The sequence below is a fragment of the Hesperophylax consimilis genome, chromosome 17 (assembly GCF_061612785.1).
Source record: "Hesperophylax consimilis isolate HC1 chromosome 17, BYU_Hcon_1.0, whole genome shotgun sequence".
NCBI classification, from domain to species: domain Eukaryota; kingdom Metazoa; phylum Arthropoda; class Insecta; order Trichoptera; family Limnephilidae; genus Hesperophylax; species Hesperophylax consimilis.
The window spans coordinates 34,938,159-34,955,815 of NC_142852.1; the positions used below are offsets into that span (position 1 = coordinate 34,938,159).

Genomic DNA, 17,657 nt, shown 5'->3' on the forward strand with positions numbered 1-17,657 from the left:
CCGGGCATTACTTTGGATTTGTTCCTGAAATCCTGGGGAGACCCAAAACTTATAGAGCACGGCTGATTACGGGCCATTGAAATTCATAAAAATCCCGTAAACATTAATAGAGACGATGGAGCTAAGCTCAATAGTTCTTGGTATCCGGTAATTTACGGCTTCACCAGAGCTAAACGAAGAAAACCACTTTAAATAAAAAAATGATGTTAATGTTAGTTCAGAGGGTTGGAGCTGGCAACACGGTATCACAACCTCATACATAAGCTCACATTTTAACACAATCTCAAATAACACATCTGCCCTGATGATGGACACTGCAATGCTGTCCGAAACGTTGGCCAAAGAAGGAGGCGCAACACTGCATAACACCCCAAAAACAAATAACAAAAAAAAACTTTTATAATTTTTTTTTATTGAGTAAAAGATTATACATTATGAAATGTTTTGACTAACCAACTAGGAGGATTCCCGTTTTAGAAGTCAAATTAGGATGAGTATTAACATTTTGATAAGTTGTTTGGTATAGTATTAAAATAATAGGTATATGTACTTTTAACTGGTGCCTTAGCCTACTAACATATTTTGTATAAATATGAATAACAAAGAGAAGAAATAGAATAAAATAAAATATCCAATTAAACATAAGTTTAACTGCTGCTTGGGTAGCATTCTAATTTAAAAGTATTAGGTAGGTACATATATACACATAGTGATAAAGATTAGAACATAAAGGTATAATTTACATGGTTTATTTTTTGTTGAAGTTTTTGTTGTTGTTTTTGGTTTGTGTTTGATTTCATTTTTTGTGTAGTAAAAGTTCACTCTCCTTTCTACCTATGTAATTGATGAAACCAATAAGTGGTCAATTTATGAAGAATAGCTGTGTTTTCCCTTTTCCAAGCATCAGGCATGAAGTTGTATAGTTTTGGACCTAAGAATGAGAAGTGTCTTTGAGCGAGAGATGATTTTTAACTGATAATTCATTACAAAATAAAAATGATGATGCATTAATCTTAAGGAGTTGTAAAACTCATTGCGAGAAAGACAACATTATATAATTTAATTTTTTTTACATTAACATTTCAAGGGGAAGTGGACACTTCCCTATTCATCAAGCTACCTGCATTTATCCTTTTTTATATTGTTTAAATTATATATTATCAGCCAAAAAAAAAGTTGGTTAAGTGAATGATTTTCCCCGAGCTCAATGGGTTAACTGAAGTAGTTAACTTTATGAAATCATCGCGTAGATTCATTCCGAAACCGTTCTTCGCTTTGAACAGTTGCCACACTGGTAAAGTTTTTATTTACAGTTAACTTAGCAACACTTAACTAAAAACTAACTAAATAATTAAAGTTTAAACAAGACAAAAACATAACAAAAATATTATCGTAATTTTACTGAATAAAAAAAAAAAAATACTTTCTTACAAAAACAAACAAACTACTTCGCAATTCAAATCATTCTCTTTGTTTAAAATAATCGATTATGAATATATTTTTATTCGATTTTTTTTTCAAAGAAAATGTTTTTATTCTGTTTAATTTAAACTTTTAATTTTTTTTTTATATTTCCATTTAAAAAAATATATATTAAAGATTTTTGTGTAAGTTTTATGACTGCTATTGTACGCTAATTTTTAATGTTTATGTTTTGTGTTAAGCTGTTTTCAACGCTATATTAATAATAATAATAATTAGTGTTTTATTATATTCTTTTTTGTTGTAATTAATAGTTAATAAATGATCTCCTTACTGGGATCTCCCGTGCTGAGGATTTCATTTACATATCATTCATTTTTAGTAGTATCGATAATATGATGATTATTTTAATTTCTAATGGTTTATTTTTGAGGTATTATGCCGTGTTGCGCTGCCTTCTTATTTAGCCAACGTTTCGAACAGCATTACAGTGTCTATTGTCCAAGATTGTGGTGAAGTGTGTGCATAAGTATGTAGATGTGATACTGTCTCCCAACTCTTTACATATCTGCCATGATGGTGTACACTGTAATGCTGTCTGAAACTTTTGCTAAATGAGGTAACGCAACACGGCATACTACCCTTAAAATAATTCAGTTTACGTCTTGTATCTGGTGTCAGTATATTATCTATTTCTGATCTTCCTATGTTTTGTGCACAGCTTTTTATTTGAGATTTAAATGTTGAAATATTGTTGTGAGTGTTGAGTGAGAATAGGATTTTTTTGTTCAGCCTACTGCCATAATATAGGAAGCTTTTTTGCACAAATTTTGTATTTATAGTTGCTTGTTTTTGATCCTGAGATTTGTTAAAGTGACATGATGTTAAGATTTTGTCTGTGCTAGTTCTTACAGGGATATTTTTTATAATAGTTTTCGGATTTACTGACTGATTTTAGGATATCCCCATTTGTACTATAATAGTAATACACGTTGAAAGTGAATAACTGACGTTTATTATGAGATTTTGTAAGAATAGGCATGCTGTGCGAAATTTAGATTTAAATGATCAGAAAAGGTTTTTTTGTACTTTTAACATTTTTGTCATGTTAATAAAGTATGAAATTAAAATAGTCCAATATAGGTTTGGATCAAATGCTAATTGTTTTAAACTCACATTAAATTTTGTCAAAAATTTCACTCTGGTTTTGAGATTTTAAAATATTTGATTGAAATACTCATAGCACAGATGAAAATGTCAATTGTTGACGTCCTTATGGGAGATTTTGTGACAGTATTTATTATATCAGATACTTGTTCCATATAAACTAAAATCACAACTAACAACAAAATCTCACTGTCATTCAAAAGTCACAACAGCATAAAGAACACTTGATATCTAATTATTGAAGACAATATACGCGATTCAAATTTGAAACAGAAAAATATACGGTCGCATCTAGGACTTGAACCCAGGAGGCATGCCTTGGCAGGGCACCACTCTACCAACTGAGCTAATGTGCCCCTATCTCCTTCGGTCACATTTAACTGTATCATACTTCAAATAAAACTACCAACATAATCTTCATTTTTTCACTGCACATTTTGATTGCTGCTGTCTTTATGTATGATCGAAAGATTCAACCAGAACTAAATGCAATATAGACAGTGTCTTGGATAAATATATCTTATTTTAATTTTAAAGGGGTGCCGCGGCAAAGGCAAACGTCCTGGGTTCAAGTTCTAGATGTGACCGTATATTTTTCTGATTTTTACGTTTAAAATTTTCGTATAAGAATCGCTACTCGTATTGTCTTCAATAATTAAATATTACAGTTTGAGAATTTAATCTTTAATTTACACCACCGTTTCCCAACATTGTAGGCATACATGCATGCATCATCTCACTCATACTCTTCTGTTTTTCTGACTCACGTATTTGGTTCACTTGAAAGTGCCATGTATTCACTTCTCGCACGCTTTACCACACATACGCCCCAGGGAACTCATTTCTACAGCATGCAGTCTACTTTCACCCTCTTCTGTTAGTTCTAGTTCCGTGCCTCACTGCCATACATCAGGGTAGGTATTAGCACTCCATTGTGGCATGCTAGCTTTGCTTCTTTGGACAATTTTATATCAGCCTTTCAACCTCTCTTGAAACAATTACATAATTATATATGTAATTCGTTCAGCAAATCTACATTATTCACAGAATTAAATTACATTTTAATGATATTCAAATGAAATCCTCGGTACGGGAGAACAGAGCTGATATCATAGCACCAACTGAAACAAAAAAGAAAATAATTTAACATTAATAATTATTATCATAATATGATTGCAAGTGGCAGATATTAAGTATTAAATTTTGTTTTATTGTGAGTTTATTTTCTAATGTACATTTTTTACTTAAATTTTGCTCTGGGTTTCGACACAACTGTGTCATTAACTAGCATAAAACAATGTTATAGTTCTTATTCGAAGTATGATACAGTTAAAAATGACCGAAGGAGATAGGGTCCCATTAGCTCAGTTGGTAAGGCAAGGATCCTGGGTTCGAGTCCTAGATGTGACCGAATCTTTTCAGTTTCAAATTTTCGTAAGAATCGCTAATATTGTCTTCAATAATTAGATAATCAAAAGTTTTAGGTGAAGTTGTATGATTACTGTTTCAGTCTATATTTGTTAGTATGTTTTATGCTGTTGTGACTTTTGAATGAGAGTGGGATTTTGTTGTTGAATTTAGTTTATATTGAACAAGTATCTGACATAATAAAAACTGTCACAAAATCTCCCATAAGTACGTCATCAGTAATCATTTTCAAATCTAAGAACGGGTTGTTTCGGAGAATTTTAACAATTCATCAAATTTCAACGTTCATTTTCAAGTTCTGCGAAAGATTTTTTCAAGTTCTGTTTTGTCAAGCAACTAGCCTATAATGATATGATAACAGAACTTGAATAGGACTTTCACAGAACCCGAAAATGAACGTTGAAGTTTGATGAATTGTTCAAATTCAATCAAGTATTTTAAAATGTCAAACCAAAGTGAGATTATGAATGTATCAAAAAGTACGCTTTTGGACACATGAACTATAAATATCTCTCCATTATGTTCCATAATTTAAATGTACATTGGAAATAAAACTCAATTAAACAAAAATGTCAAGAAATTGTTACATAGTAAATGCCCAAGAAATACAAGAATTTAAATATTTATTTCAAGATAATAATAATTTTTTTTTTTTTTTTTCAGCGCATTTGAAGCATTGGCCTTCTTCATAAAGTGTAGCCGAAAAACATTAGAATTGTTAAAAAGTGAAAAAGCGTTGTCATTGGTTATTGAGACACTGAAACAATTATCACACTTAACAGTTTGGTTAAAAATCACAAATTTTACGTCTTCTGCACTTAGAATTTTTAATCTTCACTTAAAAACACCAAAATAAATAAATAAAGCACTAAAAATCACCGCAAAAGCAGAAAAAAAAAATTGGTAGCACTATTTTATCTAATAATCATAGTGAACTTATTATAAAACAAAGCAAAATAAATAATTTTCTCTCTTTCAAAAATAATAAGTTGAGTGTTACTATTTAAAAATTTAAAAAATATATCAAAATAAATTATTAAAGAGTAATAAAAACAAAGGATAATACTGTCACAATCAGTTTAAAAAACTAACTAAATACTACAATAAAAGAAATTTTAAAGGCTTTTTGGTTTTTAACCATTTTAGGTCCTTGCGTGTCTTTGATTATCGAAAGGTCAAAAAACATTTAAAAAACGCTTTTAAATCAAAGTAATTAATAAAAACATAAAAAAATACTTGAATAAAACATAATTGCTTAAAAATATATAAAAACATCAATAAAAAACCTTTTTAGGTTTTATTTTTAACCTTTCTAGCGCCGCGCGTACACTTAGCCTGTTGTTTGGAGTGAAAAGCGGCTAAGTGCCAAGTGACCTCCGGCCTGATCCTGTGGGGCCGCGAGATGCCTAAGGCTGCGTGGGCCGCGGCCATTTGGCTGATAGCGTGTATGGCGAGGGACTCTTCAGAGGCGCTTACAACCTTCGGAAAGACGAATCCTGCAAACACTGTCCCCCCGAAACCTACTCCTCCTCCTGGTAAGATCTAATTTAATATTTGGATTTATTTTTTAAATATTTATTATGTGTTATGTTAATTGATGTTTTTAATATTGAGCGATTTTCAGCATAGTATGCCAAATTCGCAAAATCGTTTAAAAATAAATGAATTTAAAAATATGGAATTTTAGGCGAAATCTAGGTGGATTCACTGGCTTTAAACCACAGTAAAGAGAAATCTAGGTAGATTCATTGGCTTTAAATCGAAGTAAACCGAAATATAAGTGGATCCATTGGCTTTAAGCCGCAGTAAACAAAAATCTGAGTGGATTCATTGGCTTTAAGCCGCAGTAAACCGAAATCTAGGTGGATTCATTGGCTTTAAACCGCAGTAAACCGAAATCTAGTTGGATTCATTGGCTTTAAATTGCAGTAAACTAAAATCTATGCGGATTTATTGGCTTTAATTTGCAGTAAGCCGAAATTTAGGTGGATTCATTGTCTTTGAGCTGCAGTAAACCGAAATCTATGTGGGTTTATTGGCTTTAAGTCGCAGTAAACGAAAATGTAGGTGGATTCATTGGCTTTAAACCGCAGTAAACCGAAATTTAGGGTGATTCATTGGCTTTAAGCCGCAGTAAACCGAAATCTAAGTGGATTTATTGGCTGTAATCGAAATCTAGGTGGATTAATTTGCTTTAAACCGCAGTAAACCGAAATCCAGGTGGATTCACTGGCTTTAAACCAAAATGTAGGTGGATTCATTGGCTTTAAACCGCAGTAAACCGAAATCTAGGTGGATTCATTGGCTTTGAACAGCAGAAAGCAGTTTCATGTGTTTCCATATTAATTTTTTGAGAAATGTTATTAATTAAATAATGTGATAAATGTGTATACGACACCAATCGCTCGAGTGGGCCTCTATTGAAGTCAAAATCTGTTCTTACTAAACTTGCTTAGCAGTGCATATTTCAATGAGGTCATTGCACAGGTTTTTTTTTATTTTTGTTTGTTCTTCATTTGTTTCGTTAACTTTGTACGCACGTATATATATTTCACTTATATAATCTTCTTGTTTTCTTTTCTTTTTTATTTTATATATTGTTAATAACTACCATGTATGTTAATGGCACTTGTGCCGTCAATTCTAAATCAATAAATAAAAGATTTGCTCGTAAGCTCCGTTTGTGGGCAAAATTACATCAAGAGCGCTGTACAAATACACATTTAAATCTTATAACTAGTTGGAGATTATCTATAATGGCTTCTCATCCATCAGCTGATCGAGAAAATTTAAAAAATTATACCTACAATGGACTTTATCAAAGTGATTGCAAAATTTGATCATTAATTTTAAGATAGTGAAGGATAGGTAGTTCTGGGAAGGAAAAAGGTACAAGGGGTGAGTAGGAATCTGGGGGTTCAGTATATCCAGGAGTGTATAAATCCATCTCTCCTACTGCGGTGCAGGCTATGAGTTGAGATAGTCCAACTAGATCACCCGATCCGACCTGTCATGCAGTTGGTGGGCAGATGCATCCGCAGTCAAGACCTGAACAAACCTAATCTCATGAACCCGGGAACCCCTGCTCAGTCAAGTCACCAAACGAAGCAAACCACTTGTGAAAGTCTACGATTCAGAATCGAAGCGTTTGCTTCATGTTTGGTGACCAGATTTGAAGAGCCAAGACATTTACTGACAGCGTTATTCAAATTCTCCAAATAGAACAATGAGAATAATAATATACAGATTTTCAAAAGTTACTTAAATGTTAAAAGAGTTAAACTGGCTAATTATGACATGGAATGCGATGATATTTACGCATAAAATAACAAAAAACATATTTAAAAAAAAAATTATACACAACAGTGAAATTCACACACATAACACAAGGATGTGAAATGAAATGAGACTATCAGAAAGGAATAAATCAATAAACAAAACAGTTTATTCTACGAAGGGATGAAATATTATAAAAGCACTGCCGAAAACCATAAAAAGAACTACACCAAATATTAAATTTAAAATGGATTGTAAAAACCATATTAATAAAAACAACATTTTGTGGTATTTATGTTTTAATTAGTAATTTATAAAATGCTTGCTGGCGTATTCCCGGCGTTGTAAATGGTTTGGAGTCAAGTAACTGGTTGAATTTTAAAGATGGAAATAATATTATTGTAAAGAATTTAAAAGGCTTTCTTTTTAAAAGTTTGTTTCACTCTAGAGAATGCTACGCACTAAGCTAAAGTAAAGCAGTCCTTTGACTTTGCAATTTGCAATTTGGTCAACTTCTTTGAATTGCAAAATTGTCAAAACACAACATCTTTGTGGCTCATACACAATTTCTAGGTCCTTTCAAGTCTTGCAATGTGCTTCAGAGAAATATGTTTCAATTTGTGATTAAAATATATTACCAATATCAAACCACTTTGGGGACGTTTTCCTCGTAAAGAGACGCAATTTCCTGTAAAATGGTACCGAGGTAATTCTGTAAAAAAACCTTCATTCAAAGCTCTGGTTTGGATTCCTGGACACCTTGAAACAATGTTTCATCGTGGGTTACGAAATTGCGATTTCCTAATAAGAAGCATTTTACCTTATAGTTATCCTCGTAAACCACATTTCTTCCATCCTCAAAGATGGATTCACAATTTTTGGTCAGAGTATTGGCATATTGCCAATCAATCCAAGAGAGCCTGCTATGTCTCAATACAAAGGACTATCCTATCAAGACCGTGCTTTGTTCAAAGTATTGGCACATTGCTAGTCAATCCAAGGGAGCCTGATATGCATCAATACATAGGACTATTTGGTCAAAGTATTGGCACATTTCTAGTCAATACAAAGAAGCCTACTATGCCTCAATACAAAGAACTATCCTACCAAAACCGTGCTTTCAATAATCCCCATTTAAAAAAATAATAATTTCTTCACTAATTCGAATGTGAATTAGACATTTTCCGTTCCTTCTCACCTTTATAAAATTCACTATCTTGTCTACTCATATGGTTTACTCTGTGTTCTAGAAGTGCTAACTTTAGAACACATATTATTGGTTGTCCATTTTTAAACAACTATCTTTTCTATTATCAAGCCTTATCTAAAATTGCCTCAGATCCAGTCAAAACCTCATCTCTTCTGTGTCTAAATTAAACTCTAATCTTCCATTTAATTCACCTCCCCTCTCTCAGTGATTTGAAATGTTGGCCTAGAAGCGTGAGTGTCAGAAATATTTAATAAAAAAAAGCTTCTCCTGTACATAGACGCAATTACCGGATCATTGGCTCTGTTTCAGATCTGCATAAAATGTTTGGCTGTAAATGGTACCGAGGTAAAACTGTAAATCTGTAAAGAATATATACAGTGGTAAATTTTAGCTGATCTGTTATAGTCAAGTTGTATTGGCTAGTGTGCTTCAGTACTGGCCTTAGTTCTTAGGAGGGTTAATAATCAATACAACAACTGGGTGTTAGTAGTTAGGGTAAAATTATACATTCAAGAAGGGGTAACTTACCTTTTTAATTTTGTTTTTTTTTAAGTGACTCATTCCAAGAACGCCCTTGTCTGTAAATTATGAATGATGGGTAACTATGTCGCCATCGGTTGGGTAGCATTGTGAGGCTGGTTAAGGTAGGGGCTGAAGGAAGAGATCTTGAAGAGGCCCGATTGTATGAAGCAGGATAAACATATATTCCGCATTCAATTCGTCATCCATACAAATTTACATCAAATGTGAAATGTTTCACTTTCATCAATACTGCTGGCTCCTCAGAGCAGGCTGAATTAATATACCTGTAGAACAGGCTCGGCTTGCTCACATTGCGTCTGTGTTTTAGAGATGCCAATCGGTCTGTTAACAATGGACTGTCAATCAGACTGACCGCCCTCCTTTGCACAAAATCAAGTAATTTTATCTAATATTGTGGAGTTCCAGCCCAGAGGTGGTTCCCAAAGAGACGTTTGATTGATTTGATTGACATTTGATTAATTCGACCGTGTCATGTCTTCTTCAGGCGTCCCAGATTTCTTTAACCACTCACTTCCACTTCACACTTTCTTCTTACCACCTGATGTCTTCCTTGGGCCATTATCTTCCACGTCATACATTCCCCTTATATTCTTTTCTTTGTTCATTTTATCACACGTTACGTATTTGATTTGCTCGATCATGCCATGTCTCCATCGGGCGCCCCCGAAATCTTATACCATCCACATTTTAAGGCTCCATATTTCATTCCAGTGCAAGGAGAAAGTGTTCATCGGGTGTCCTGGACTTATTTAATCAGCCAAACCATTCTCTTAACAGTCCCGGCACTAATAAGAACAAAATTTGATATAGATGGACTAAATGACTTACCGATCTTCATCCTGCATCGTAGGTAGACAATCAATCCACGTTTTTACCTTTTGGCACAACTGCAGGAAAGAAATTTGTTGGTAAGGAAATATTCAAATAAGGGATCGATTAGATTTTTTACATAGGTCCAGATGTCGGACTGACAGACGCCGTTCATGTCTCTGAACATGCAATCAACAATGAATACTTGGATAATTTTAATGGCGTTAATGAATTACTCATCGTTGGACCTGAAACATCGCGAATGCAGTTTTCGATATCGGACTTTTGGTCGAAACCGAAACTGCCGCTGAAATTTGTTCATTGATTGGTCGAAACCGAATTTGAAATCAAAAATTCACCAGTCACCAGTTGAATACCCTTCATGGTCTGTTCGAATGTTCGAACCAAAACCTCTTCCATAGGTCACTCCAAGTGGTTGGCTACTTTTGGTATCTTGGCAGGGGTGCCCGGGTTCATGGGGGTGAGGTGTGTCTAGAACGAGATCTTTCTATCGTTTATCTCCTTGATTTCCTAATAAAACCTCTTTAAAAGTATGACAAACTCGCAAAACAACACGACTCAAAACGTCGGTTTTTTCCAGCTGGCCGCCAAAACTCTGTGCGATATATTTTCTTATATTCTCAATTAAATCAATAAATGATCCATGGTTTTGGTGAAATGTGTGTTTATTTATGAATATGCGATTCTGTGTTGCCAGCTCCAGCAATTAACATATAGTTTTAAAGTGGTTTTCTGCGTTTAGTTCTGGTGTAGGTGGTGGTATAGTGATGCTAATGTGAGCTCTTAGAGGGTTGGAGCTGGTAACACATTTCACCACAACCACAGTTAAATAAAAGATTACACAACTGCCCTGATGATGGACACTGCAATGCTGTCCGAAACGTTGGCAAAAGAAGGAGGTATAATACTTTTGGCTGTGAAAATCTCAATTCATACCTAACTGTTTATTTATTTTTTTTTTTTACAGTATTACCGCACAAGAGTCCCAACTGCTCCCGTCTGGAGCCAGTGAGACTATGGCATCCCCAATTGGGGTATGTTGTGAGGCTGAGGGTATTGGGGAGGGGAGGGAGATGGGGAAGAAGAAGGTGGGGAAGTACCTGGCTATTCAGATCTGGTCACCAAACACGGCTAAAGCCATTTCAAGCAACGTTTCAATTCTGAATGGTGGTCTTACACCAGGGCGATACTGAGAGTATCTTCCACTCTGGAACGTGCCGCAAATATACTATATATTATTTTAAATAAATTAATTGTGAAATAACACAAATTAATCAAATAAAATTTATTTGCGCACGCCGGGTTCGAACCCGCGACCTTCGGATCTGTAGTCAAAAGCGTATACCACTAGACCACGCCGGCCGTCGAAATTATCAAAAATGTAAAGACTTTCTTACTTTGATTTTCACTTCCATCAGTATAAATGGTTTTCGATGTTTCCCATCTGCCGAATATCCCGTTACAGATGTTATTATTATTATTTAAAACTACAAAAGGTTCCGCACCCCTTCCGTGGCGTGTGGCAAAGTATAACTTTAGAATCTGTGTAAATCTGACCCTGATTAACGTTAGTCAAGTTGCCCTACTTTGCGGAAAAATGTAAGAAACGTTACAGTTTTTGTGGAATGTTGTAAAAATGACCGATTATTTTTCCGTTTCGGTTTTTGACCAACTTACTTCAAACATCGTTTCATACCATCAAAAAGATAACCGACTTCAAAAGAAGTATATAACATGGATTATGGATACGAAAAGGAAGAACATAGATACAAAGTTGCAACCGAACTAGCTAACTAACTAACACATCACGCCGTTTCCCTGCTGGGGTAGGCAGAGAGGACGGACCAGCAAACAACTCGGTCATACCACCTACTCCTTGCTTCATTCACATTCATACATCGTCTCATACATACTCTTATATTATTCTGACTCTTGACATGGCCCGACTCAAGTATCTGTTTCATGTCCTTTCTTTGTTTATTGGCTATTCTTGCCCAAACCATCTAAGCGTCCCTTTTTTAATCTTACTCATCACGCTTTAATGATTTCTACATTTCTCACACGATCATGGTTTTACACACACACGTCTCAGGGATCTATCAATCATCTATCAATCTACTTTCATCCTTTCTTTGCCAGTTCCATGCCTCACTTCCATACAACTGGGTAGGTACCAGCACTCCATTGTGGACTGCTACATATAATGCTGACGCCAACTGCGTTCAGTCCTCCATGAATGGAGTTACCTGCATTTCCCCTTGTTTCAATATCTCTGTCAGCCTTCCCATCTCTCTAGAACATACTTCCTAAATACACAAACTCATCCACCTGCTCCAAGTATTCCTCATTCACAGCTATATTGCACACTGTTTTCGTACTCTCTCTTTCAAACACCATTACTTTAGACTTACTTACATTCATCATTAACTCATTCTTCATGCATACTTCGTTAATCGTAGACACGAGAGATTTACGGAATTTACAGTTACTGTTCTTTATACAAGTATGCGCCTCACAGTTTTTACCTCATATGGGTGTTTTAAATGTTATTGTAGACTTTGAGGCCTTATCTGTTTTCTCGGTAAGGAAAAATTTGTTACCTAAAAACCCTACTAAAATTGCATGTTTTAGAGCAGAGGTTCCCAAACTTTTTGCCCCGTCGACCACTTGCCAAATATATTTTTTTCCGTAGAATATACCCCCTTCCTGCTGAATATTGAATTTTACTAAACCAATAAACCTCCCATGTGATAATCCTTTCTCTTTTTCGTAAGAAGATTCCCTTCCTTTGCCTGTCCAACAACCGGGTGGCGGTATAGTTCCTCTGTCTTTACACTGTGCAGACAGTGGCGCCCTTGTGAGGTATTACACCAAATGAAAATGGAGCAGGATAAGCAACGGGAAATTCTTTCTATAGCTGGCCCTACAGAACTGCCCCTTAAGTTCTTTGTCAGTGCTTATTCCGATCAGTTATTTTTGTCACATGATATCCGATTCTTCAACGTTCCATTTCCATAGACAAAATGTCCTCAAACTTTGTTTTGAAGTCTGTGTGAAGTACATTTAAAGGTTGAACGTCATTATTACCCTGGACGTTTTACAAAAACAAGTTGGGGAACTAGGAAAATTCGCGGCTTCCAATGTGCAATGTTTTGGTTCAATATATTAATTCTGACGAGAAAAGGAACGTAGACTCTATTTATATACCTCAATAAACAACTTTACCATATATAAACATACAAATATCAAATAAGTAATTTCTCAGTCTATTATTAGTATTACGTAAACTGTGTTATTTGTGTTAGTTATGTATGTACCCCATTATGTACCCCCATTTGAATCTCGTGGACCAACAAATTTTTTCTCGCTGACATGGACCCCCAGCAATCCGATATTGACCCCTGGGGGTCCATATAGACCACTTTGGGAACCTCTGTTTTAGAGCATCATTTTCCTCAGCTTCAGTATCACCAGCAAACGACAGCGGCTATATACTATATACATATCTGTAATATTATTATACTTTGCTACAATATCTAAAACCGGAATAAATATCATGACAAAATGCGACAATATTTATACATATATGAGAATATTTATATGAACACGTGTTCTGCCGTCCTGTTAAAACACTCGCTTCGTATAAGCACCCGTTTTAAACAGCAAAACGAATAATTTAAACAGACTTTTAATAAATTAACAAGCATTTCATATCAGTAAGTTGTCTCTAAGTAAGAAATACTGTTTTTCTGACTCCTGAAATGACGCAGGTCAAGTTTTGTTTCACTTGATCGTTCCTATATTATATTTAATAAACAAAACGTTTAAAAAGGCGGCTGCCAAAAATATGAGAAATACTAGACTGGTTGAGACGCTATAATCAAGAGATTCCGGGTTGAATTCCTAGCTGTCACCGTTATCTTTTATCTCTCGTTTAGATTTATTAATACTATCTTCTGCTTCAATGATGTTTTATGTCAGTTTCTATATCAGTAATATTTTTACATCTCTCTCTGGTTTCAATCCTGGGATTGGTTTGCAGCAATTTCATCTAATCTCCTCTTCCATTCTTCCCTGTCTTGTGCGGCTCTTTTGACTTGTGCATATGATGAGCAGCGCACGTCTACCAGCAGGTCCTCCAGGTACTCTCGGCGTGGGCGTCCCCTAGAGTTGGTCCCCTCGGTCATATCCTCCAATATGACATGCAAGAAGCCTTCTTGTCGTATAACATGGCCGATCCATCTTGCACGCCTTTCGGACAAGGTCCTGAGCAGGTGCCTTCCTCCTTCGATTCTTTGGAGAACCTCCTCATTTGTAATATGGTCTCTCCAGGAAATTCCTAACAGTCTTCTATAGGACCACATCTCAAAAGCCTCTAGTCTCCGTTTATCTCTTTCGGATAGGCACCATGTTTCGCAGCCGTACATCAAGATACTCCATACATAGGTCTTGATGAGGAGTATTCTCAGTTTTAGGTCTATATTATTCGATTCTATTATTTTCGACCTTTTATTGAATGCAAGCCTAGCCGGATGTATACAGCTGTCGACCTCGCTCTTAGACCGACCGTCCCATGTTATTTTGCTCCCGAGGTAGACAAACTCCTTGGTGTTCTTTAGTGGAACTCCTGCCATCTCTACTCTCATCTGATGTTGCGTTCGGCTTACAGTCAGCAGCTTTGTTTTGTCTTTATTTATCTTCATGTTGTAGTTGTTTTGAAGAATGTTTTGCATGGTTGTTAAGGCAGCAACCAAAGTATTTATTTTTACATACAAGGTTGTATATCAATTGAATACAATTTTCACCAGATTTTTAGTAAGGCTGTATTTGTATAACTACATAAACATATTCTGTTTGAAAGAAATACAATAAAAAACATTTGTTTCTGTAACTTCGGGAGGTGATTCCAAACGATGATAGGAGCAAAAAAGAAATAATAACTTATTGCGAAATTCCAACTTTTCATACAAAAATCCTTAGTGTAGGTACACACTTACCCGATAAATTCGCTGTGTCGCTTGTCGAGCAAGAGACTGGTGACATTGTTTATTATTTTCCAGTGAAGTTTCCATCGTTGAGAGGTATGTTGTATGTGTCGTAAATGTGGATTAAAAATCCTTATCTTTTTCACGGCATGAAACGATCATTGAAGTAATCAGATTTCAGAAGAATTAATGAATGAAACTCTTGTTACGTAACGGGCGGTCTTCAAGCCCTCTAACCCATTATCGAGTTATGTAACCCACAAGTATAGTGAGTACATGTGAGGTATAAAGTAAACAAATCACAGCTGTTCTGTTACCGGCTGTAAAGCGCGGAAAGGGTGGGTAGCGGGTGTTAGTTCTAGGATTGGCCGGTCGATTTCAAATGATCCAAAAGCAATAACAATGCAGTTCGCACACGCCGGCGCGATTTTTCTTTGTAGCTGAAAAGTACATCTAAAAGTTGAAATTTCAAAAAAAGTTCTTCATATTTTTTACTTCTACCATCATGTAGAATCTCCTCACGAAGTTACTGCAATTTCACCGCGAACATCATGTATATAAATGAATATAGAGCATGGGGAGACAATGTAAATTATGCTATAAAAAATTTAAATTTTCAAAAAGCAATAATGAAAACCATTAAAAAAAACTGGTACTAATTAAAACAATTTTATTTTTAAAATAAACTTATTATTTTTCAATGATAAATTAATGTTTATAAGAAAAGTTTTTTATGCATAATAGAAAGGATAACAAATTTTTATAAGCAATAATAATTCGCCTGAAATATCCATACAAATTGAAAATATCTCCCGAGTAAAAATAAATGACGCCGACAGGAATTGAACCTGCACCTTCTGATATCCGGTCAGGTGCTCTGGACCTCTAAGCCACGTCGGCTTATTCCCTAATAATAAGCTACGTCGGAAATAAGAAGGTGCGGGTAACTATAAAGCATGGTGTTTTCTCTTTCTAACACCTTTTAGATCATATTACTCATTTATCTGAGACAAATAATGGTACGTATACATAAAGAAACGAAGTAACTGCAAGCGGCTTTGTTCCTTTTCCATAAGTTGAGGTTTAGTTCGGCAGTTCAGCTCGCATATGTATACGTAGCATAATAGCAACCTATATGAGCTATACCCAATAGCGAACAAATTAGCCTGAGAGGGAAGGCAAGAAATATGGTTGAATCTTTTACTGTTTTGTGCTTATATGAGCTATACCCAATAGCAAACAAATTAGCCTGAGAAGGAAGGCCACAAATATGGTTGAATCTTTTACTGTTTTGTGCTTATATGAGCTATACCCAATAGCGTACAAATTAGCCTGAGAGGGAAAGCCACAAATATGGTTGAATCTTTTACTGTTTTGTGCTTATATGAGCTATACCCAATAGCAAACAAATTAGCCTGAGAGGGAAGGCAAGAAATATGGTTGAATCTTTTACTGTTTTGTGCTTATGTGAGCTATACCCAATAGCAAACAAATTAGCCTGAGAGGAAAGGCCACAAATATGGTTGAATCTTCCACTGTTTTGTGCTTCCGTATTATTTCAGAGTGTTTTCTTTTACAGGCAGGGAGTGCTCCAAGGAACCCGATTGTGCCGGAATTCAGGGGACTAGCTGCGTCCGCGAACCTAACGACTTTAAAATGCGCTGCCTGTGCGGAGATAACTCCAGCCCTGTGAACGGGAGGTGTGAAGCTAAGCTGAAAGGTAAGCTATTTTTTTTGTGACATCTCACAAGAGCGCCCCTTGTAAGGAAGAGGCTGTATGGAGGTATTTGTTAGTGCGGGTCTTGGAGAGGGCCAGATTACATGAAGGAGGGACAACATATATGCTAGTAGAAGTGGCCCGTTTTCATGAAGCCAATATCAACGGAATTTCCGCTCGTTTACATTGAATATCACGCACCGGGATCAATGCTGGTAGCTCATATAGCAGGCACCATTAAGGCGATGCCATAAGTAGTAATGCAAAATCATGTGTTTTTGGTTTGAAAATTTGGTCGCCTAGAAATGTTTCAGATACTTTAATTAAATACTGTGAGTAGAATACATCTTGGCCTTTGAAAAAATCGAGTATTTTTTAGATAAATCTTTTTATAAGCCCAGAAAAAAATAATGTATAAGTCCTATGAAAACTGCTTTAAAGTTCAAAATCTCCTACTTACGAACCCATTTTCGGCTAAAATTTTATTGTATAATGTGTCAAATTAAGTTATTTATAAAATGATCTAAAAAAATTAAATATTTATACTTGAACATCCACAAAATAAAATAAAAGGCACATTTTTGGCAAATGTTTTTTTCTTGCATAAATCAAAACAGGCGGATGGTGTTAAGCGGGAATTTAAACCTTATCGCCATCTACGCAAGGGTTGTTATTGATAGCGGCTCAATTTAAAATATTACACGACGTAGTGCATCGCCTTAAGAGGAAGGTACAAGCCAAAAATGTAAATATTGTTTGTATAATATGATTTAAGGTTTTCACGGCCAAAAGTATTTTTGTTATTTGTTTTTGGGGTGTTATGCCGTGTTGCGCTAACTCCTTATTTGTGTAACATATCTGCCCTGATGATGGATACTGCAATGCTGTCCGAAACGTTGGCTAAAGAAGGAGTTAGCGCAACACGGCATAACACCCCAAAAACAAATAACAAATATTCTTTGTATACCTTATACTGTGGGTAATATGCATTAAAATCTTTTTTTTTTTGTTTGTTTTTGGGGTGTTATGCCGTGTTGCGCTAACTCCTTCTTTAGCCGACGTTTCGGACAGGAAGGAG

The 17,657-nt window shown here is 35.3% G+C and overlaps 1 protein-coding gene across 2 annotated transcripts in view; it reads left to right on the forward strand.

Moving 5' to 3' along the window:
- Positions 1-1,265: 1,265 nt before the first annotated feature.
- The window catches only part of sosie (oogenesis-related protein sosie), a 63,886-nt gene continuing 47,494 nt past the window's right edge, over positions 1,266-17,657 (forward strand). Inside the window, exons 1-3 of one of the 2 annotated variants that reach the window (XM_089642171.1) lie at positions 1,266-1,294; positions 5,334-5,552; positions 16,442-16,582. In XM_089642171.1, coding sequence (XP_089498297.1) covers positions 5,420-5,552; positions 16,442-16,582 — 274 coding nt within the window. In that variant the 5' untranslated portion in view covers positions 1,266-1,294; positions 5,334-5,419. Of the gene's footprint in view, positions 1,295-4,908; positions 5,553-16,441; positions 16,583-17,657 lie in introns of those variants that run through there. The other variant, XR_016303713.1, reaches the window with a different exon arrangement.